At 48.6% G+C, this 23415-nt stretch overlaps 2 protein-coding genes across 30 annotated transcripts in view; one reads left to right on the plus strand and one right to left on the minus strand.

The window, feature by feature from the left end:
• Positions 1 to 1351, plus strand: part of LOC125100255 (protocadherin gamma-C4) — a 187699-nt gene extending 186348 nt beyond the window's left edge. For all 23 annotated transcript variants that reach the window (XM_047730309.1, XM_047730307.1, XM_047730310.1 and 20 more), the window contains one exon: positions 934 to 1351. In XM_047730309.1, the coding sequence (XP_047586265.1) occupies positions 934 to 1160 (227 nt within the window). In that variant the 3' untranslated portion in view covers positions 1161 to 1351. The remainder of the gene's footprint in view (positions 1 to 933) is intronic.
• A 3797-nt stretch (positions 1352 to 5148) lies between these two features.
• Positions 5149 to 23415, minus strand: part of DIAPH1 (diaphanous related formin 1) — a 97410-nt gene continuing 79143 nt past the window's right edge. For 5 of the 7 annotated variants that reach the window (XM_047730297.1, XM_047730293.1, XM_047730292.1 and 2 more), the window contains 10 exons: positions 22590 to 22688; positions 18369 to 18463; positions 17994 to 18095; positions 17528 to 17767; positions 17265 to 17394; positions 16456 to 16580; positions 15676 to 15840; positions 15413 to 15548; positions 13241 to 13327; positions 5149 to 7108 (listed from right to left, as the gene is read on the minus strand). In XM_047730297.1, coding sequence (XP_047586253.1) covers positions 6951 to 7108; positions 13241 to 13327; positions 15413 to 15548; positions 15676 to 15840; positions 16456 to 16580; positions 17265 to 17394; positions 17528 to 17767; positions 17994 to 18095; positions 18369 to 18463; positions 22590 to 22688 — 1337 coding nt within the window. In that variant the 3' untranslated portion in view covers positions 5149 to 6950. Of the gene's footprint in view, positions 7109 to 8719; positions 8776 to 13240; positions 13328 to 15412; positions 15549 to 15675; positions 15841 to 16455; positions 16581 to 17264; positions 17395 to 17527; positions 17768 to 17993; positions 18096 to 18368; positions 18464 to 22589; positions 22689 to 23415 lie in introns of all 7 variants that reach the window. The other 2 variants (XM_047730294.1, XM_047730295.1) reach the window with 2 other exon arrangements.

A 23415-nucleotide genomic window follows, 5' to 3' on the forward strand; every position in this document is an offset into this window, starting at 1 on the left:
GCTGGCCCAAGGAGAGAAGGACCAACAGGGCCTGGCTGCAGTCCCCCAGGAGCTCATGATCCAGTGTGGCCACCAGAGAGGGCTTAGGGCAAGGATTTGAGAGCTTTTAACTCAGCCCTGAGAAGACTAACAGCTAGTATGTTTTAAGTCCTTACCACATAATAGGCACTCTTCTAGGTGCTTTGTGTACATCATAATCTTGGTCAGCCTTAACCAAGACCTGAAAATGCTTTCTTTTTTAAGATTTTATTCATTTCTTTCTTTCTTTCTTTTTTTTTTTTTAAAGATTTTGTTTGTTTATTTGACAGAGAGAGATCACAAGTAGGCAGAGAGGCAGGCAGAGAGAGAGGAGGAAGCAGGCTCCCCACTGAGCAGAAAGCCTCAATGCGGGCTCAATCCCAAGACCCTGAGATCATGACCTGAGCTGAAGGCAGAGGCTTAGCCCACTGAGCCACCCAGGTGCCCCAAGATTTTATTCATTTCTTAGAGAGAAAGACAGATAGCAGCAGAGGTAGTGAGAGCACGAGTAGGGGAGGAGAGGGAGAAGCAAGTTCCCCACTGAGCAGGGACCCTGATGCAGGGCTCTATCCCAGGACCCCAAAACCATGACCTGAGCCAAAGACAGATGCCCAACCAACTGAGCCACCCAGGTGCCCTGGTGGATGCTGTTTTTAACCAGTTTCACAGATCAGAAGACTGAAGAGACATAGGGGAGTCCAGGTAGACTTGCCCCAAATCAGTAGGTAAGAGAGCTGGGCATCAGATGGAGCGTGTCTCACTTTCCTCTGCCCCTTGTGAATAGAGAGGACGTTCCCGGGACTCAGCAGGATCAGGGCCAGGTGCTTTGCAGGCCTTCATTAACTGGTTGTGCTCTAACAGAGTGACTGTTGCCTACCCAGAGTCTAGATCTTGACCTTCCTTTGTCTCTTGCAGAAGCCGCTGATGGGAGCTCCACCCTGGGAGGAGGTGCTGGCACCATGGGCTTAAGTGCCCGCTATGGGCCTCAGTTTACCCTGCAGCACGTGCCCGACTATCGACAGAATGTCTACATCCCAGGCAGTAATGCCACACTGACCAATGCAGCCGGCAAGCGAGATGGCAAGACTCCTGCAGGTGGCAACGGCAACAAGAAGAAGTCTGGCAAAAAGGAGAAGAAGTAAACCGGAGGCCAGGCTTGGAGCCACAGGGCAGCTTCCCGCCCCAACCAGCCCAGTCTCTCCTTACTTGTACCCAGGCCTCGGATTTTCAGGGCTCACCCCCAGGATACTGGTAGGGATCCAGGCCATGCTCCCCTTGGGAAACAGAAACAAGTGCCCAGTCAACACCCCCCTCTCTGCCCCCAAGGGATTGAATATGCAAAGGGAGTTCTGCTGGGAACCCCCATCCAATCACTTGCTGTGCCCATGGGGGTAGTGGGGTTCGTGTAGACACCATTTATCACACCCCCTTTAGTTACAGCTGAACTTTGCCATCTTCCAAATTTAATCAGGCCCATCTACCATCCCCTGCTTTCCTCCTACCCATCCTACCCCACTCCCTCAGCAGCCCCTTTTTCTCAAGTAAGGTGGTTGGGGTGTTGAGGTACCTGGTGACTCATAGTTCTGAAGAGTTGGAAGGGCATCATAACCTTTAGGCCTTTCCAATTCTCAGACTTCCCCCAAAGCATGGTTTGGTGCCAGTCCTTTCATCTCCTTCCAGAGCCCCAGGACCAAGCTCAAGTTTTGGGAGACATGGTCACCATTCCCATGGTACTGATGCTTGCTGGATTTCGGGAGGGCACTTTGCTACCATGCGTCTTCCCAAAGCCCTTGGGACCAGTCTTTTGTTCTCTTTCTCATTGTTTGGTGTTCCCACTGCATGCTGTTGACTTCCCCCTCCCCAAACAAGAGACTCCACTGCATGTTCCAAGACAGTATGGGGTGGTGAGATAAAGGGAAGGGTGTGGGGATGGACAAAGCTTGACTTACTGGTTATCAGGGTCTTGTAGAAGGCTCTGTATGTCCCCAGGATACTGGCCAGATTCCCAGTTCTAGCCATAAACCAAGTACCAGGCTGGACCCTCATTTACCATATAAAGGCAGTAAACTTTGGGCTGAGCATTTAGCATCAGTGGATTTCAAGTGGCATTACAGTCCAGGAAAGGTTTGAGGATGTTTAGGACCAGATCCCCTGGAGAGGTCAGAGGGCCCTCTGTGGGTGCTGGGTACCCCAGAGGTGCCACTGTTAGAAGAGTCACTGTGGCCCCAGCAGCAAGGGAGGGTCAGCTGGGCCATTCTTGGTCCTTGGGTTGGGGAGGCATGGAGCTAGAGTTGGGACCAAGTGAACAGGAAGTCTCAGCCCCAGATCAGAGCTTCTCCACAGGGCCTCTGCACTCCCCAAGCCTCTCTTCCTTCATTTTGCCAGGTGCCATTTCTTTTCTGTGAAGTCCACTGCCCAGGCGCCCCTCCCCCCGTCTGCCCTCTAGTGGCCAGAGCCTGGTTAAAGTCTCCCAGTGCCTCCTTGTGCATAGACCTTTCTCTGCCCACCCCCCACCCAGTCCCGTCTCTCCAGCGGGGCTGTGCAAGAACCCCACCCCAGCCCTAACAGTAGTGTAGAGCCCCCTCCCTCTTTTGGCTGGTGTAGAATAGCCAATAGTGTAGTGCGGTGTGCTTTCCCGTGGTGGCGGGTGGGCGGGCAGAAGGCTCCGCGCAGCCGTCTGTCCTTGAATCTGCCTGCGGCGGCCCGTGCTGTGTTTTGTGCTGTGTCCACGCGCTGCGGCGACCCCTCCCCTGTACTGACTCCTATAAGTGCTTTACTTCGCATAGTCATGTAGCTTCCCCACCCACTCCCTTTCCTGTGTCTCACGCAAGTTTTATACTCTAATATTTATATGGCTTTTTTTCTTTGGAAAAAAAAAATTAAAAGGTTTCTTCTGAAAGGTTGAATGGGTTCTGTGTAAGGAATGGAGGCTCCGGGCATGTGTGGATGAAGCGGCGAGCTAAGCGGCGTGTGCTGGGAGAAGGGTGGGCTCGCAAGGCGATGATTGCGTTTGCGTCTTGGTTTTGTGTCCCTACCTGTGAGACTGTCTCTGGCTGTCAGGTGTGGCTGTGTATGCTTGCAGTCCTGTTAGACGTCACAGTGTACAGCTGTGATTGTGTTTCATTGTGTGTAATCGGCTTCTGGGTCTGTGGCGGAGGCGGGGATTTCGGGACACAGCCAGTCGGTGTGCGGTGTCAGTGTGCTTGCGCCATCTCCGCTACGGTTCTAGGCGCCAGTCTCCAGGCAGAAGAGGACACTCCCGGGGGGGTGGGGGGGGATGAGGGGGGGATGGGGGGGTGGGGGGCGGGCGGGTGCGGGAGTGCGTTGGAGCCGGCTGGAAATCTGGTGGTGGTGGTGGACGTTTCCTTAGTTCCCGCCTCTTCCCTGCTAAAATGAATACCCCAGAGTGCTCTCAGGGGGCTTCTCCGGAGGAGGGGGGATGCCCCTTTGCCAATTCCCTTCCAAGCCCGCTGCCTAGTGAGTTTGGGAACACTGTGGAATTGGGAGGGCATGCTGGAGGCGGTTCTCTAGAGGCCCAGTCTATAATAGGCTGGGCCTCAGCTTACCCATTTGGAATTCACCCTCCCACTCGCTGCAGCAAAACCAAGGAAATTGGAAGGTTCATCCCTGTTGCTGGGGAGGCGGCAATGGTGTCGGGATTGAAAAGTGTGCAGGAAATGAATGAGATTGCCCGCAGACGCAGATCGTCCTCTCCCGTCCCCCCCACCACCGCCCCGCTTTTCCGTTCACTCTTCAGTTGGTAGTCCTCGCCTCCCTTCCTCCTCTGCCTGCTTCCTTGAAGCACAGTGGGATTCAAGGTTGCTGCAGTCAGAGGAGCTGCAGGAAGTACAGAGGAGAGAAGGCGGAGCGAAAGGACAGAAACGCAGACCCACTGGGGTTATCTGGAGCGGAGGGCGGTGAGGTTCTGTGAGGGGATGCCTAACCACAGGCTGGAAGGAGGCTGTCTCTGGGCTTCCTCTGCGCATCGGCTCTCTCAGAGCCGGGTCACATGTTCTGCCAGCTCCCGGTCTGTTGTCATGGAAACCAAGCCTTCCAACGAAGCATCTGGAGGCGACTTTCTTGCGTGGGAGGAAGGGTGGTGGTGCACGGTTTGAGATGGAAGCAGGGTTTTGTTTCTGAGAGCCAGGCTGCAGAGGGCGGGGTGCTGCCTGCCTGGGTTCTATTCCAGGCACGGCAGTAGACTGGCAGAGCCTGTGAGCAGCTGCGGTTGGTCCCCTAATTGGTATGTGAGCCTGTAAAGCTCTGAGCCAGAAACGCGTGGCCTCCGGTGGGGGAGGAGGAAGGCAGCCCACCCCCACATCCCCCGCCATGACTGGGAGGCAGCTGCCCAGGCTCCAGGGCTATTTAAAAGGATTTTATTTCCAATTCTAGAGCTTGTCCGAATGGTTTTGTGGTCCTCTTCTGCCTCTGCTCTCTATTCTGGGTCTGCTCATAGCTTGTGAGGTTCCTTTGTGCAGGTCACAACATGCACATCTGAGCAGCAAGTCCCTTGGAGCATGACCTCTGCTGGCAGGCTCAGGTTTCTACCCCAGTGTAAATTCCTCTAGTCTGTGGCCACCAAAAAGGCGGAAGGGGGGTGAGGGGGGTAGGGGGGAGTGGGAGGACAAGGATAGAAGAGGGGAGATGGGAGAATGGTTCCCTCAGTAAAAAGAGGCACAGGTATTGCAGGTACCGGGGGCATGAGGAAGTGGGGGAGCTAGAACTGAGTTCAAGAAAAGGGCCAAACCCCTAGGCAGCAATGTGGAAGGGGGATGGGGCAGAATTGGGCCCCATTTCTTTAGGTCCAGCAAATGTAAGGGCAGAAGCCCAAGCAGGGTGTTTGTCTGGCACATGTTAGGCACCATCACCTTTTTTTTTTTTTTTTTTTAAGATTTTATTTATCTATTTGAGAGAGAACACAAGCAGGGGGAGTGGGAGAGGGAGAAGCAGGCTTCCCGCAGAGTAGAGAGCCTGATGCAGGGCTCGATCCCAGGACCTGGGATCGTGACCTGTGCTGAAGGCAGGTGCTTAACGACTGACCCACCCAGGCGCCCTGGCACCTTCAACTTTTTTCAGGTCAAACAGGGCTTTGGAAAACAGCTTAAACTCACAAAAGAGGCAGTAAGGTAGTACTGTTTCAATGCTTTATTAACAGTTGGAAACAAACCCAATAACTGGAGGTGATGACATCCCAGAAGCCCAAAAGGCAAGGGAAATAGGTTTGCCTTTTTTTTTTTTTTTATTAAATGCATCCTAGCAAAAGTAGATTAAAAAAGATAGGGTCAAAGCCCCAGATATCAGCAGGAAGGAGGAAGGAACCCAGGGAGGCCGCCTCCTCCCTACCCCCACCTTCCAGGGAAGAGCTCAAAGGAGCTGCTGTTGCCGCTTCACACACAGGCAGCTGTAGCAACCAGCACCCTGGTTCCTGGCCTGAAGGCCTCCCTGCAGGAACCCTTAGGTCACGTAAGTCCCCCCTTTGCTCCAACAACTCTCACTCTGGGTCACACCCTAACCATGTCATGTTCTCTCCTTACCTGTGGTGGGAAGCTAAAAGCACAAGGAGGGCAAAGTGTCACCTTGAGCCAGAGAATCTGAGCTTCCTGGAGCCAGGGCTACTGAACAGTTTTGGCCTGCCTACTGTTCAGAAGGGAGCGGGGGATGCCATGTGGCCATACTCCTGTGCTTCCTTGCCCAGTGTCCAGTTAGCATTTGCACATTTGGCTTGATAAATATATTACATTTATAAAAACTCTGTGGTCTCAGAGCTCCCACTATTCTTAGGCCTGGTCCAGCTCTGTCAGGGAAGAGCTTCCTCCTGCCCCAAAACTGGGTAATGGGAGAGAGAATCTGCACTGGCCTCAAAGGGCCCAGAAGGCTTTAGGGCTGACGTGGCAGTCCAGGATTGAGGGTTGCTCAGGATTGAAGCCTGTGGTGAGAAATCCCAGGGTTGCTGGGTCCTGCCATCAGAGCCTCTTACATTATGAAGGGGGAAGGGGGAAGGAATATTTTCTTTAAAAAAAAAAAAATCTCCTATAAAAATAGATCCATTTTGCAAAACAATTTCTCAGCCAGGAGGCTCCACCTCCCATTTCCTTGGAGACAGAGGGTGAGGTGTTGGGATGGTCACAGTACAGCCCATACTCCAGATGAGATGCACCAAAGCTCTGGGGAAGGTGTGAGGAGTGACTGTGGCTCAGTCGCCTGGGGCAGGGGTAGAGAGTTCACAGAGGCAGGGTCCTCAAACATGGCAGCAGGCTAGGGATAGGTCCCCCAATGCCTCTGTACCTTGCCTCCCCACAGGCCCTTGGCCACGGTGGAATAGATCAAGTGGTTCAGGTCCTTTTTGTTCTGGGACGCCTTTCTGAGGAAGGTGTGGTAAGGATGGGGTTTGCTCCCCACTTCTCTAGGCATGGCTCCCACTGTCACACCACAAGTAATAAATAACAACCAGGAGAGGGAAGAGCAGAGCAGAGGTAACAGCAATGAAAGGGGGGATAGAGCCCAAAGGTTCACAAGCCCCATGCTGTTCTCAGGGCTGGAGAAACCACAAAAGAAAAACACCCAGCAAGACTGACCCACTGGAAAAGCAGGGGCTGGAAAAGCAGGTGGGGCCTGGTCTGAGACAAGGCCTCGGTGACAGAGAGGAGACACTTGGGGTTAAGGCAGCAAACAAGGAGCCTGCTTTGGTAATACAACAGCCAGGGCTGGCTGGATCGGGCTCAGGCCTCCCCCGGACCCCCAGTGCCCTTTCCTGCTGGCCTCCAGGCAGCTGAAGCTTGTGTGATGTACAGAGAGCGGCAGGCCAGAGAAAAAGGGTCAGGATAGTGGGAGCAGCCACTGCAGAAGAATACTTCCATGACCCTTTAGGCACAGGCTACAGGGCAAGACAGTCTGGAGCGCCCTGTGGGGCTGCTATGGCCACAGGCCCCAGCTTAGTTTGCACGGCCAACCAACTCCTTGGTTTCCTCCAGGATTGTGGAGACTCCCTCATTGTTCTTGGCCATCTTAGAAGGAACAGCAGTCATGGCATCATCCTTCGTTAGCTCTGAGGCTAGCAAAGATGTGACTGCACACCCGGCCTTCCTGTTGGCTGCAAAGAGAAGACATGAGAGAGCTTGTCCACAAAAGGCCCAATTTCTAATCCCTTTCCTTCTCTGTAGCAGACATTCAGCCCAAGGCCATGCAAAGGGGGCTGCACGATCTGGTTCAGAGAAGCCAATACTTTAAAGGAGGAGGAGCAGAGATCCAAGAACACATGGAATAGACTCTCTAGGTGCAGACAATGTAAATGGAGGGTGCAAGCTGTGTGCTTGCTTTCCTGTGTGGAAGCTGCATAGATTTGAGTATACGGAGACAGACACATGTGGTTCAAGTTTGTGTAAAATTTAAGGCGAAATCAAGTACTCAAAATGGGTTTACTCATCACTGGGTTGCTGAAATTAAATAGACCCAGGCTTGGTAGAGAGTATTATTTTTGTTTACTTGGCAGTTTTCCAGGAATCTCCTAGGCCCAAACCATTTGGAGTGAACCCTGGGGAGGGCTGTCCCAAGCAGAGGAAGGCCTTCCTCAGGCTGCCTGGGGCGACTCCTGCAGCAAGGAACAGAGCAGCAGCCATGCAGTGACCCCGCATGCATGTCAGGCTCCCAGATGTCCCACCAGCCCTCCATCCCTCTCCCCACGCCCACACGCCTAGCTCTTTCCCACCTCTTCAAGGGCCCTATGAGGTATGTATGTGGCTGTGAGGTGGGTGGGTCAGGAAAGGTATGTCAGGGAAGGCAGAGCTAGGGTCAAGGACGGGCCCCTACAAAGAAATCTCAGCCCAGTGGGCTAAGGGATTGTGAAGCTCCAGTTGTCATCTTAAACAGGAAGAGAAGAACCAACCAATTCATGAGTTTCTGGTCTAACTTCTGGGAGCCACCCCTAAGACTCTCCCATTAATTTATGGGATGCAGAGTTATGGCACCAGTGTCTTCAACACAAAGGCAGTTTCTTGGGACTCTGCCCAGCTCATGCTCTCTGCCTCTTCCCATGCCCTACAAACAGCACAGAGAGACCACATGTACACCAAGAGCCGCCTGCCTGGGATGAAAGAAACCAGACGCAAAGGCCACATGTGCTAGGATTCCATTTCTATGAAATGTCTAGAAGGGGCACATCCAGGGAGACAGTAGATTCATGATGGCCAGGGAGTGGGGGAATGACTGCTCATGGGGATGGGGTTTCTTTCTGGGAATTAGAGATTATTCTGGAATTAGTGGTGATGTTTGCAAAAACCTGTAGCTATACTAAAGACCACTGAAGTATATACTTTAAAAAGAGTGAATTTTAAGCATTTGATTTATACCTCAAAAAACCCTGCTTGCTGGGTCATGGGAAAGATGAATGAAGAAAGCGCCTAAGCATTAAAGAAGCAGGGACAGGTGAAATGAGCCTAGCCCTCCCCGAGGAAGAGGGCAGGACGGGGGCAGCCTCAGGACATGCACAGGAAGGCAAGGTCCAGAGGAGGTGGTCAACAAAGCGCCTGGAACGCCTGCACCTTGTTTAGACCAGCAAGCAGCTCATGGCAGGGTGGAAGCCAAACAGGGTCAGCTTCTCAGCAGGGCTGCCAGTTTCCCCAGAAGTGGAACGCAGCACCACTGTGTGCACACATCAGAGGCCGCCCGCAGATCAGGGAGCACTCGTCATGCCCACAAAGGTTACCAATGTATGGGTCTCCTCCTCCTCCAACTCCTCCTCCCAGGGGCACAACGGACTGTCTAACAAGAGGAGAAGGCAGAGTGAAGGCCCTGACCAACCAGCACAGGGGCTCATCATCTGGTTCCAGGGGGAAGGAATGGGACCCAGACTCCAGGCCGTTCACACAAACCACTCCTTGGATTATGAACACATGCTCTGGCCTCAGTGACTGAAAGGAGAGGAAAAGGAGCCCCCACTGGAAGATCTACAGGTAGATGCTTCTATCTTCTTAGTCTCTCCAGCCAAGTCTGGAGCCAAACCTGTGCAGTTTCCACACAGGAAAGCAAGCACATGGCTTGCACCCTGCATTTACATTGTCTGCACCTAGAAAGTCACTTAGTTTCAGCTTTTTTCTGAAGGAATCCCTTCTCTAGGACCCTACTTCTCATGTCCAGAAAGGCAGTGGCTTGGTGTCACTTTGGTGTTCCTGTGCAGTCTCTAGCAGTTGAGAAAATACTGCCAACTACTTGTGTGTGACTGAAGGAGTGTTTAGGCTGAAAGAATTCCTGATTCCAGACCCCAGAAGAAAAAGAACATCAAGTCTTCAGAGACACCTGTCCTGGGCAACATGGGAAAAGTCAGAGTTCAAGTGTGGCATGTCTTGTGGTGTTTCTCTTTGATTTCTTCCTTTAAGAGGACACCAGTTGTACCTCATCAAGTACTATTTCTACATTTTCTAGATTCCAAAAGATTTTGATGCATTACCAAAACTAAGAGTGGATGGTAGGTAGGGAGAAAACCAAAACTTAGCTTTTAAGCCTAGGGATGGCCATGATGTGGCCTAAGGTTAGAACCAGAATTAGCTGGAATTGGAAAGAGAATCAACAGAACGGAAGAATTCCGGTTTCTACTTTGTCTTCAGGGCTACAATTATACTCAACAGTTTGAACAATCCAGAGAAACTGACTCTTCCCCTTCTTTCCCTAGCTTGGGTATTTGAGACTACTGAAAAGTAGCCACAAAAGCAGATACATAATTTGACTATATTAGATCAGGGAGGATTATTAACTCACAAGAGAATGTGTCATAGTCTAGTGGGGAAAAGGGAACCATCCTGAGACACTGGTCAAAGCTCTCTGAAGCCAGATTCCTAGATGTTCTAGGGTGGGCTAGGATAAAAACACCAGCAAAATCTACCAACCATATATAATACCAGTACAGATGAATCAGAAAAAGGTTAATGATTTAGAAAAAGACATTTATAAAACAGAGGCTAGAAACTGCTCCCAAAGAGGAAGTGTTCTTGTTCATAAGCTTCCTTAGGGGAGAGGAAACTAGGACAGATGGGGCAGTCATTACTGTCCTTAAGAACTCATTACTGAGTTCTAAAGTCACCTAATTATACTTTCTGTCCTATTTTCACAGAAGCAGAGGGAGAAGAGGTAGTGGTCTAGGAAACATTCTTCCCCTTCTGTGGACAGGTAGTCATCAGAAACTCACTGGAGCAACTGTACCATGTCCAATGCGCTCTCTACTCGAAGGTAGGAACGAATACCTCTGGCCTCCACAGAGGGGTCACTGTCCTGTTCATCAAGGAGGCTTAGTGGCCACAGCCCTGGACTTGGAATCACAAAAGGGGGGCCAAAGTTCCTTGCTCTAGCCTCGGCCAGCTGTATAGAGCTGAGCCAGCCAGAGTTTCTCTGGGTCTTAATTGCTTTCCTCTATGCAGAGGTCAGATGCTAATCACTAGAGGTCTTCAGACACTCTCCAGACTCTTAAGGTTCTGTTAGTGCAGGTGGAGCTTGGAAGGAAAGGAAGAGAAAGACCAATTTCTTCCCTTGACTTTTATCTCAGTGAGCAGATGGCCTATGTATAAGAGGCCACAATTCAGACATGGAGATAAAGTTGAGTCATTAAAACCACACGCTGACTCAATCATCAGCTTGAAATAGTAGCTATGATACAATCACATGGATTCTTCTCTTTGACACTCAAACCATTGTTCTCCCACACCCTGCAGATCACAGCAGCTTAACATGTCACTTTTAGTGAACCAGCCCTGATAGTAACTCTCCTCTTCCAGCGCCTCAATGGTGCTTTGTATACTCTGTACTCTGTCTACACTCCCTCAGGTCTCCAGAGACCGGAAGACTTTTTTTTTTTTTAAACATGCCTTTAAGTCCTATGGAAAAGGCCAGTGTCTTTGAGGCAGGGACAGCTGCTTCCCAGGGACTGAGGAGGGCTGTGAGACAGATCTGCTTGCTAGCGCTTCAGTTTTTTGGCTCAAGGCAATCGGCCATAGGGGAGAGTCAGAGTTGGTGAAGGAAGGAGTGGACCAGCTAAGTCCAGTAGCCACTGAGGGAAACCTGCAGCCTTTACAGTGAGAGTAAGGCCTTCTGAGTCCAGCCTCTTTCCTGTCTTAATTCTACTGTCTCTGGTCAAAAAAAAAATTAAAGCTAGAAAAGACTCAAGAGACCATTTTAATCCAACTCATGAAAAAACTGAGTACCCTAGACAGGACCAGAGTTAGACTTGACTTGGGGTCCTTTGGTCTCTACCTAGCCTGATGCTCTTCGGATTGTGGTAGAGTTTTTACATTTAAAAGCATGAGGCCACGTCACTTCACAGCATGTGAATGTACTACCTCAGCAGCATACCAGAGTAACCAGAAAGGTCTTCCTGGGGACATGCTTTCAGATACGTTTATCCCTGTTCCGTGAACCTACAGGCCAGAAAGATAAGATTACAGGATGGAACCAATTTAAAAAGTATGCACTTCTCTGCTTCCCTTAGTATTTCCTAGTATCCGTCTCCTATTCCTTCTTGCACTGAGAACAGCACTTTGACTAATTTAGATCTTCTGCTGAAATGTCATGTTCCAACAAAATCCCTGCTTCCTCTGCCTGTGAGTCCTGGTTCCCTCCTTGGGAAGAAGCAGAGAATGGGGCCTCCCCACAGAGGGGAACCGTTGATGTCTGGCTGCCTGTGTGCAGGAAGCATCTGGGATTCTAGTCCAGTTTCAGAGGAAGAGGCTTAAAAAGGGAATTCCCCACCAACAGTCAGATGCAGGTTGGCATTTAGCTGAGAGAGTCAACAGTGAGATGCAATATACTTTCATTTGGCTGGAAATGCCTAATGTAAGGCCACATTGGCAGGGGGTTGAAAGCATCTCATAAGAACCTTTAAAAACTAAACAAATACTACTAGCTGCACTCTCTACCCAAACACCAATCTATAGGATTTAATGCACTATGCCAGGAAATTCTAAGTCCATCATAAGCACCTCTCCTCTCACTACAAAGCCTGCCAAGAGGATGCCAGGAAATGGGGAGGACTTGTAACTAGGGATTCTCCTATTTAGGGAAGGTTCGGAAGTCACGCAGAAGAGCCGTCAGAAGGGAATCTTCTTTTGGGAATTCAGAGTACGGGCTGAAAAAGACAGCAACCTTTGGGACATTAAGTTTATGGGGGTTAGCATGCTCTACACGCTTGATCCAGAGGATCCCTGTCCAGGCTATGACAGGTATTGGAAGCCCTACAGAGGCCAAAACAAGCTACACTATTCCTCCTTCCAATAACCTTAAAGCTCTTATCAAAGAGATCTACAGAACAGCCCAGGCAGGCAACCGGAACACAGCTTTCACTCTCTCGAAAGTAGAAACCCTTCATGACTGCCTTTTCTGTTATTCCCACCCTTCAACCCAGGAAAGAAGCTATCTCTCCTAGTCCACAAAGGCCCTCATCAAACACAACAGTGCCCTCACCCACCCAAGGGATAGTGTTGGTTGTAGTACCTTTTCCTGGACCAGTCTCTTGGCCACTGTGTGCTTCCTTCTAAGGAAGCTTATCCACTGATTCTTCCCCCACACTAATGCCTGGATCACTTGTCTTCTTATACCCACAATTCTTAAAGGCTCTGACTCAACTTAATCCACTGAAATCTTCAGATGGTTGGGAGAGGAGGCTGTGGGGAAGTCAGTGGGGAAGACAAAAAGCACTGCAGGCTAACTGCACCCAAGGAGAGGGCAATTCTCAGACAGAGACAGTTTCTTCCATTGGACTGCTCCTCTGTATTATTACATTTGAGGATAACGATGCCTAATCTCCTCTATCTTTTCTGCTTGTGAAGTTGAGAGTAAGGGCTCTTGACTTTTTTTTTAGGGCTCTTGACTTTTTATTCCCTATATCTAATTTACGCTTTTAGCTCAGTTTTTGTTCATACCTGCAAACACCCACCCAAATCTGTGTCCTGCACCATGGTTCACTTGTTCCAGGTTTCTGCTTCAAGAATGGGGAGAAGTACAGTCATCATCAGCTATAATAGATCTGCTAACAGATCTGAAGACCCAGTTCTCCAAGTCCACGCTTTCTAACATGGGAGGTAGAGGACTGGACAACCCACTCTTGATGCAGGGACTATTGTGAGGAAGTTCCTAAACCCTCAGAACATCTTTACCTCTTCTTCAGCCCAAGGCAATCAGGACCAGGAGCAGAGAGACCTCACCCCTTCCACACGCCCAGGCTGGGCTCCATCTGCTTACTTACCCTGACGGGGTCCTCTCTTCCGTCGGAATGCTGCACCTGTCTGCAGAGCTTCCAGAAGACTGTCCATCACACCGGTCTCATCACCCTCTGTCACGAACAAAGACGGAGATGTAAGCTCTTCAGCCTGAGCAGCATACAGTGTTAAGTCCCATGCCAACTCTATGACTGTTGCCTGGCTTACCCCTGGCCCACGGTGGCTGAGGACTCAGAGCAGACACAGGGCTAAACCTCAAGGCTCACAGCCCATGTTTAATTGCATCTGTTGGACAGTGGTTAAAAGAAAAGGTTTCACTGCCTACTAATCAATGTAAACCTTGGAATATTTCCTTGAAGTATGTTCTTTCCCAACCCCCTGGGGACTAGCACAGAGAATTGCAGAACTGCCCAACTCTAATTCCAGTTTAAGTATAAAGACTGGGAGTATGAAATTAATATACAACCATATCACTTGCTCTTTATCCTAAAGTGTTTCACTCTAATTCCTATAAATACATCAGGGACAGCCTGGTTCCAGTTTCAGAGCAGGGCTGAGGAAAAAGAAGACACCCACCCCACGGCTGAATTTTACTTAAGTACTGCCCCTTGTGGCTGCATCTTCCAGAAGCCAGCTCAGCATGTAGGAGAAGCATCCTGGCTAGAATATAAAGAGTTAATGTAGAGTCTCTGTTCCAGCCTGGCTCTGTTTCCATGGCAACAGCTCTGGGTGGTGAAATCTGAAACTGAAATCCCAAGAAGCCTGCAGGCTGGAAGCTACTGGGCTGGGCTCACCACTCCCGGCGCCACCTGCTGGCTGAACATCACCAGTGCAGCTGACCTACATTCTGACCTCATTTGCTTGCCTTGGGGGCCAGGGCTTGCTGCATCACCAGATAAGGGGATGCAGCCTTCATCCTGTATCTCCGCTGGACTCCACCTTAGCCTGATGCCTCCTAGACAGTACCTGGGGACAGACACTGGCCACCAGGGGAGAATGGGGAAGGGAAAGGACACTAGGTGTGGGCTTCAACAGCATTAGTAATAATAGAACAAATCTGTGGCTTCTATATAACTAGATCCCAGCAAAGTATCAAGAAAAGAAAAAAAGGGAGGCTGTTCAGCTCCTTCAGGTCACTAGTTTTACCGCAATAGGAGCTGCCAAAGTAATATCCTTGGGAGCAAGAGGTGCGAGAGCAGCTCTGGCCTCTTGTGCTCAGCAAAGCACTTTGATTCTTGCCAGACTTGGCAGCCTTAGAGCCCCTTTATTTTTTTTATATATAAATTCAATTAGCCCACATACAGTACATCATTAGTTTCAGACGTAGAGTTCAGTGATTCATCAGTTGCATATAACACCCAGGGCTCATGAACATCATGTGCCCTCCTCAATGCCCATCACCTAGCTACCCCACCTCCCCTGCCCTTTACTTAGATAGCTCGTAGTTCCTCAGGTTCAAGAAGGGTGGCCTCAGCTCAGTGCCATGCACAATGTATGCTATATTCCTGCTACCCAGAAAAGGAGCAGAGGGGGGCAGGGCATCAACAGCAGGAAGGCAGCAGAGACAGGAAACAGAAGGCCAGTAATTGAGCCCATATGTTTCAACAAAGACATGCTTCTGGTAGTGAAACAGATTCTGCTAAAGACAAGAGAGTAGCCAGCTCCCATGCCCCCTTATCCAGAAGTTCAGTCCTTTTATAACCTCATAGGTATGTGCAGTTTTGCTTGTACATAGTGTGTACGGCTGTGCGGAGGTACTGAGCACACAGTACTTAGTGCAAATAAGCAGACAGGAGGACAAGCCACCAGTGAAAGACAGGAGCAAAGCCAGGAAAACATTTTGGGGAAAAGAATGAAAGATGTAGTAGATGGAACAAAAATGGGCCAGAAGACCATGTGGCCAGGCAGAAAAGTACACGTTACAGCAATACTAAACCCACTGGGAGATGAGACATAATGCAGGAACTAGCAAAGGCGGGGGGTGGAGGGTGGGGTGAGCATGGAGCACTGGAATGTACATGCAGGGGAGCTGAGGTTCAAGTCCAGTGTCAGGCTCTTGGAGGTAAAAGGCTGCCAACAATCCTTTGTCAGGAGCTGAGCTCAGACATGAGCTGTTCTCTCTGGCCTTGAGATTCTAGGCAGAGAAGTCCTGCAAATGTTCCTGTTTCAGCCCATCAACTCTTCTCCTCGCTTCTTACCTGCATTCATGTCTATGAGTTGCTCTCTCTTCTGCTGCTTCTCGAGCCGCTCCTTCTCTGCCTTCTCCTTGGCTAGTTTTGCTCGCCGCATCTTTTCCTCTGTCTCCCGCCGCTTCTGGTTTTCCTTGACTGCTTGCTGTGGAGGAAAACAAAACGAAACACGTGGGCATGCGTGCACTTGCACATAAGCCCACCCCCCGGCAAGCCATGTGGAAAGCGAGAAATGTCCACAAAGGATTCAGTCAGCAGTATCCCTGGCTCACCACAAACATATTCTTGAAGTTGTGCAGATCCATGAAGAATTCTTCCACCGACACCTTCTTGGGGTCAAAGAGGAAGTAGTCTCCCAGCTCCTTATAGAGGGCCTCCATGTTACAGTGCATCAGCCGTAGCTTGTTATACTGCTCTTGTGCGTCCTTCACGAAGCTGTGCGGCCAGGGAGTCAAGGACCAAGGCCAGGAAGCAGACCCACTGCTCTGGCCCCGAGGAGCACGCAGAGACGCATGCTGGCATGCACAAGGATGTTCAACACGACACTGCTTGTAAGAGCAAAGGCAAGAAGCAATCAAAATACCCAGAACAAGAATGGAAAACTGTAAACCGTGGCTCCCCTACAGCAGGGGTGGCAGTAACGTGGCTCTGCACATGCTGCCGTGGGGTCAGGGCCGAGAGCCAGGAGGTGCAAAAGGCAACACAACACGGTTTAGTTTAGAACACACTCCTGAGCTGAAAATGAGGAGTCCAGTGGCAGTGGTTAGGAAGGGGCGAGCAAAGAGAATACGTGCATGCGTGTAGTGGAGACGGGGCAGAGGGCAAGGGGTCAGGGAGGAATTTTGGTGGTGTGCCTACCACAACAATGAGAATGCTCTCAAGAACTATGTATATAATGAAAAGAATTTTTTTGAGAGATTTTTTTTGTTTTTTTTTTTAAGAAGGAAAAATTCTCTACCCCCAGGTCTCTCCAGCTGTCCTCCCTCTGGGAAGTCTTCCTTCCCTTCCCAGCAAGCATCCTAGGAACTCCCTCCTCTCGTAAGAAAGGATATAGTCATTTTTTCAACAAACTTGTCTTTCTCATCTGTGGCAGCTGGGAAATTCTGAACATCACGTTCCACATCAGAAATTTGTTTCTTCATCTGATCTAGGTTCTTTTGCAAGTTTTCAGCAGAAACTAAAGGAGAAAAAAGAGAAAGCAAGAGTTATTCCCAGTCCCCAGACCCTCAGCTTCTGGTCGTCAGGGCGCCGCGTCAGTGCTCACGGTGAGCTGCAGCTCTCAGGTCCCCTCCTCCAGTGGTTCCAACACATCATATTCTTCATCTTTCCACTTAAACTGTAAGTTACTCGATGCCTGAACCTCCAGCCTCAAGAAGAGAAGCTTCATTTAATTTAACAGAAACCTGTGAAAGTCCCTAGGATCTTGGTCTCATTTATTTTAGAGAGAGTTTGGGAGGAAGGAGTTGTACACAGCAATACAGAGGAAGGGCAGAAATCTGTTCCCATTTCTACCGAGTGCTGCTTTTTCTGTGCCCCGTTCCAAGACGGTGAGGCCTGATTTTTGTCAATCTAGTCCATGCTTTCTCAATAAAAAGAACCATTGACCTAGACTAAAAACACTTGCCTTTCTTCCAGTTTTTTTTTTTAGTATTTGGTGTTTCCCTAGGAAGGGAAAGAATGCTTCCCACTTCTATACACGAAGACCTCCCTTGTGCCTGATAATCCTCTTTGCTGTGGACTAGACACTGTGCGTCCACCCTCCCCCGCTCCCACCTAAGATAGGCAAGTGAGAATTTCCGTCCCAATGCAGAGATTTTGGGGGCCTGGAACGGCCTTCTAGCTGCACCTCAACCTGCCCTACCTCGGCTGGCTTTCTCCACATGGGCAAGCTCATCTGGAAACTTCAGGACATCAGGATAGTCATTCTCACACAACTCAGCCAAGAAGTGCAACAATGTCATCTTCTGATCTGTGGACTTGGTGTCTCGAAGCTTGGGGAAAGAGGAGAAACGTGTTAGTCCTGACCCGCCCAAGACCCCCTGAGGCCAACAGCAGTTTGCCACATGCTGCCCACAGAGGCCAGCGGCCTTCCCCTCTCCATTCTGCTCTAACCACCTGGCTCACCTTACAGAGGAAGCTGATGTTGAAGCCAAAAGCACCAGCATTCCTGGAGCCAGCATTCATGTAGTTTCCGACAAGCAAGGTAATCTCCAGGAGGCTAGAGAAGCTCTCACTCTTTCGTAACTCCTCACACGCGGCAGTCACAGAAACGATCTCTGGTTTAATATTCTCCACTTGCTCACTAAACTGTAGCTTGAAGAGGATGGCGTTGAGGCGAGGCCGCAGGCGGGGCACTGTGCCCATCTGGTGGGGAAGACAAGCAGTTCCAGTACAGCCAACAGGGAGAGAGCAAGTCAGAAAAACATCAAGGCTTGAGCCTCGTGTGGGAGGCTGTGAGTTCCAGAGCACCGAACAGAGAGGAAGATAGGTTCAAAACAGACAAGAGGCGAGAAGCAAGTGGCCCAGCTGCTCTGGGGGAGGAAGGGAGCAAGGAGTCCGAGAAGAGCTTCTTGCCACAGGCCTCACTCACCACCACACCAAACTGCTCTGACTCGGCCAGATCATCGTATTCATCCTTCAGCTCAGAGAGCATTTTTAACTGCTCGGGCTCTGGCATCTGCTTAATGAGGTTCTGAAAGAGAGAAGGGACGGTCTCAAAAGCGGTTAGCTTGAGCCTTTCAGTCCCCCACTCTGCCCAAGGACCACAAAGAAGAAAACAGGCTGGGGGCTGGGGCAGCTAGTGCGATGGCAGGACTTTTGAAAACTACACCAGAAATAATCTAACCACTGGAGAGATGGACGCTGACCCAAAGCCAGCATTCTGTAAAGTGCCAGTGCTAAAGACCGTGGCTAGTGCACCACGACGTGAAGAGCCAGCTCCCCAGACAACAATCTTGCTCCTTACCTGGATCATAGATTCCGTCAGAACACTCTCGTTCACCTCCAGGATGACATTCTTAATCTCCTGATAGGCCATGCGGAAGGAACCCAGAAAGATGGCTGCCAGAAAATGAGATATCAAGACATTCTTCTCAGTTTCCTCTCCCTTCCAGCCTATTCTACAAACCTCTGCTGGACTATCTGCCTAAGAGTTTTCTTTTAAAGTCACTATCAGAAACCTCTACCAGCTTTACACCACCTGGGTAGTTAAAATCCAAGTTCCTGAGTCCAACGTCTACGGTTCCCACCTCCCAGGTTTCTCATGAACACCCACATTCATATCAAATGCCAGCTACCCTGTTCCAAGCACCACATTCTACAAACACTGTGGCTCCTGGCCTTTGCTCACACAGAAAGATTTTGATCTTCTCTCTCTATATACATCCAAGAAAACTCATCCCACTCTATTTTCAGTTTCCCACACCCATGACTCCATCCTCAAAGCTGCCACTGCCTTCAAATGCTCAGATTCTTAAATTGCCATATCCTGTTCCCCAACAAACACTTCCTGTCTTCTAGCTCTCTAACTAGCCTCTGCAGTGACCCTTAAACCTCATCAGAGCAAGCGGTGACCATTCCATTTTCTCCGAAAGTACGAGTTCCACTTTGCCTTCTCTCCTTCACCTAGACCCTACAGTCTATAGCTTTGCCAGTCTCTACTATTACTGCCAGCTCTGTTACTACTGCTCCTATTCCTGTCTCCTTCTCCTTCCAATTCCTGGTCAGTGAGCCCTGTCATCTCCCACCTTGCACCTGGGCTGATGAATACGGCTAGCAAAGACTCTGCAGAGCACAGTTCATTGGAGAGGCACCAACAACAGTAATTCTACACTAGGCCCTCTTAGAAGCTCTTCCAAAGTATCCCCATTCTCCCAACTGTCCCACTACCCATTTTTTAAAAAAAATTCTTGTTCCTCTTCAGTGAAAAAGAAAAAATGAAGCCACTAGTCAAATTACTTGCTAAGTATTCTAGTATTCACTGGGGGCTCTTAGCTGGAGCCAAGCCAGAAAAAGCTTGGATAAGGACTATCTGGAATTATCTAGAAGAAAACTTCTGCCAACACTTGTGTAAGCTTATCAGTAACTATACCCACGTACTCATCCTTTTCTTATATTTCAGTAGAACAGGTGGCCCCGAGGACCTCTTCCTTCAGCAAATGCACATAACCAAGTTTCTACTATCTTAAAAACAACCCAAAACCCTGACCTGATATTCTTAATTACTAACTTCTTTCATTCACTTTACCATGTTCTAAAAACACAACAGTCTATTCTCTTTCACTTCCACAGCTCTTATCTACTCTCCTGTCCCCAGTCAATGAAAAGACCACAATTACTTACGGAGATCACAGATAGAACTTAAACATAATCTACATACCCGATCTCATTTAACCCTGTTGCTGATATCCTTGTATGTTTGTATTATTAGCCCCACTTGACAGAAAAGGAAACTAATACTTAAAGGTAAGCTACTCAAACCCCTACACTGCCGGTATGGGTTGGAAGCATGATTTAAATACTACAGGAGGCTCTGTCCTTACCTCTATGCTATACTGAAATTCTTGCTGAGGCTATGGACTTTCCTCATGCCAGATCCAAGGGATACCTGTCCTGTCCTGATTTTACTGCTCTCCGGTCTTCATCTGATACTGCTGACTACCTCCACTTCTTAGGACTATGTCATACCATTTTTTTTGTTGCTCCTTTCCAGCCTTTGAGTTCCCTGCCCTTCTCCCCCTTCTACTTGCCCCTGAAATATTAGTGACCTTCAAAACAAACTCATGGCTTTAGCTATGACTAATATGCTGTCTCCTAAATTCCTACCCCCAGCCAAACCTTACTCCTGATTTCTATGCCCAAATGCCTAACACACCCATCCTTCTGGAGAAGTCGCAGCACACCTTAAACTCTATCCTACAAGTCATCATTTCTACTTACCACCCTGCCACCTCTCCTTCATGTTCAGTACCCACCACTCTTCCCCAAAAAGACATATTACTGCTGGCTGGATCTTCCTAGTTCAGTAAATGGTATCATTCTCTACAGAGTGATGTAAACTGAAGAAAACATCTCCTTCATTCCCTCAGCCAGTCACTAGGTTCCATTATTTCTATCTCCTTAGTATCTTCTGCCTTCCTACTCATTCTCACTACTTTAGTTTCAGGCCCTGATTCCTTCTCGCCTAGTTTAAAGTGAGAACATAACTCATCTCTCTGCCTGCAGTCTTCCCAGACCCTAGCAATCCAGCCTGTGTCCTTCCCCAAGTAGCCTTCCCCTGAATTACACAGGGTCTATCATTCATTTTCCTGATTAAAATCCTTTTAAGAAATTCCAAGGCCCTTCAGGATAACACAGATACTTCTTAGCCTAAGCCTGTCAGAATTCTTGATCATCTAGCTTCTATCTATTTCTTGAAAGCTTTTCCTGCCACTCCTCCCCCACGTATGGCCTTTACAGTGTGCCAAATGCACTGCCACTCCATGTGTCTGTGTCTTCATACGTGTTGATTCCTCTGCTGGAAACAAGCCAGCCCTCAGCCTTCTCTTCACTCCTGACTCATCGTTCTTTCAACTCCCGGTGAGCAGTACCTCCTTTCGAATGACATGCTCCCTCCAGTACTGCCCACACGTGATTCAGATGCCCCTTTCCCAGGGCTCTTGTCCACATCCTAGCTCACCTCCAGCACAGCACTTCGTCTGTGTGGTTCCCATTATTTATTTTCCATCTGCAGCAGACACATGCTTCCTGAGGACCGGGACTGTGCTTTATTCAGCTTAGTGTCCCTCACACATAAGAGGAACTTAATAATTTCTGAATCACTACATTACATCTCCTAGGCCATCCTCCCCTAAACAAATCTCATTCTCTCTGTGAGTTCTGTTTTCTGTACTCTTTTATTAGCCAGCTGGAAAGAACCATGTACTAACCACAGTCTGTTATCACTTTCTAAAATAAAAGTTACACACGTTTTCTGTTCCCAGAGAGAATCTTGAGAAGAGAAACCATCTCACATCACTTTGATCTCCATAAAAAGACTTACCCACAGACAACATTTGGTAGTATATGTTGTCCATGATCTAGGCCTATACAGCAAAGAATAATGTAAAGGCTTACTGATCTCACTCTATTCCCGATTTTACTTATGGGTATATGTAATCGTTTCCTTGTGTGACCTCGGCCAAGTCACAATATCTAAACTTTAGTCTTCTCATTTGGAAAAATGGGGACGACAGCCACACTGTAAGATAGTGAGCAGGCTTCATGGAATACATACCCTTTCAACTCTGGAACACATGTCTCGTATGGGCCCAACAGAGACTGCAACATGGCAGAACCTCAAATATTTGTTGAGGAAATGTTTAAATCTCTATTACTCAGCATAAAGGAGATCAACAGCCAAACAAACAGAAAATGAACATTCACCCTGATCATCAAATAAGTACCACCTGTAACATCTTTGCAGAGAAGTTTCTGATCCGAATTTGAGAAGTGCAGGATTTATATTATTTATTCTAAGTCACAAAATTATCTTAGATTTAAGTGAAGTCAATCCAGTGCCTGCATTTAAAAGAAGTACTTAGGGGCGCCTGGGTGGCTCAGTGGGTTAAGCCGCTGCCTTCGGCTCAGGTCATGATCCCAGGTCCTGGGTTCGAGCCCCGCATCGGGCTTTCTGCTCGGCAGGAAGCCTGCTTCCTCCTCTCTCTCTCTGCCTGCCTCTCTGCCTACTTGTGATTTCTCTCTGTCAAATAAATAAATAAAATCTTTAAAAAAAAATAAAATAAAAATAAAAGAAGTACTTAAAGAAAGAAGAAAATGCACAGTGGCTAGACTATCCTGTGGAGCCAATGGAAACAGTAATGGCTTTGAAATTAAAAAAAAAAAATCTGAGGTTCAAATCCCATACCTGTTTCTCACTACACCTATGGAACTAGGCAAATTCCTAAAACTCTTAACTACTGTTAGCATCACAGAAATTCGCCTAGTCCGCTGTTAGCGTCTAGTCTTATAGCAAAGAAACAAACTTGCAGTGCTACTGAGGAATTAAACAAGATACTGGAAGTTCACACTCCAATGCCTGGCATGCATCAGGAACTCAACAAATCAAGAAACCCTGGATCTACCAAAATTAAGCTTTTAAAAGAACCCCTTCCTATTTCAAATAGTTGGGATCACAGAGAATACTCACAGAGATTCTGGGCCGTCTTTGAATCCAACACCTTTAACTCTTTTACTTTTTTCTTTTGTACAGATTTCTTTTCTTCTCCACCTTCCTGATCCTTCTTGGCTAGTAAGGGAAAGATGAGAAAAGCATGATTACGGACAAGCCACATTGGGGTCTTACTGAACCACTGTACCAGCCAGCCTGGAATGCCTCCTCACTTCCTATTAACAATGGTTTCCCTATTGTATTCCTTCTCTTTAACTGGCCACCCTTCTTTGTTGACACCCACCTTCAACTACAGTCAACATCTCATTCCCATTTCTTTAACTGTTATCAATAATGCTTTTCTACCTATATGCTATCATTTGCTTGCAGATCCTTCTCTGAAGGACCAGATAATAAGTATTTCAGGTTTTGCAGACTACATGATCTATCTCAACTACTCAACACTGCCACTACAGCATGAAAGCAAAGATGATACATAAATGAATGGATGGTCAGCCTGAGGGGTGTAGTCTGCCAACCTAGTACTGGAGCCTTCCACCACGTTATCCTTTTGTAACTATTAAATATCCTGTTTTCTTGGATGCCTGGGTGACACATTCAGTTAAGCGTCTGCCTTCTGCTCAGGTCATGATCCCACGGTCCTGGGATCGAGTCCCACACTGAGCTCCTTGCTCAGCAGGGAGCCCGCTTCCCCCTCTGCCTGCCTCTCTCAATCTCTTTCTCTCTCTGACAAATAAATAAAGAAAATCTTTTAAAAAAAATCCTGTTTTCTTTCAAGCTCCATCTTGAATATGAGTTGTCTATAAAATTTTTCTTTTTTTTAATGATCTATTTATTATAGAGA

The sequence above is a fragment of the Lutra lutra genome, chromosome 5, assembly GCF_902655055.1.
Source record: "Lutra lutra chromosome 5, mLutLut1.2, whole genome shotgun sequence".
Taxonomy (NCBI): domain Eukaryota; kingdom Metazoa; phylum Chordata; class Mammalia; order Carnivora; family Mustelidae; genus Lutra; species Lutra lutra.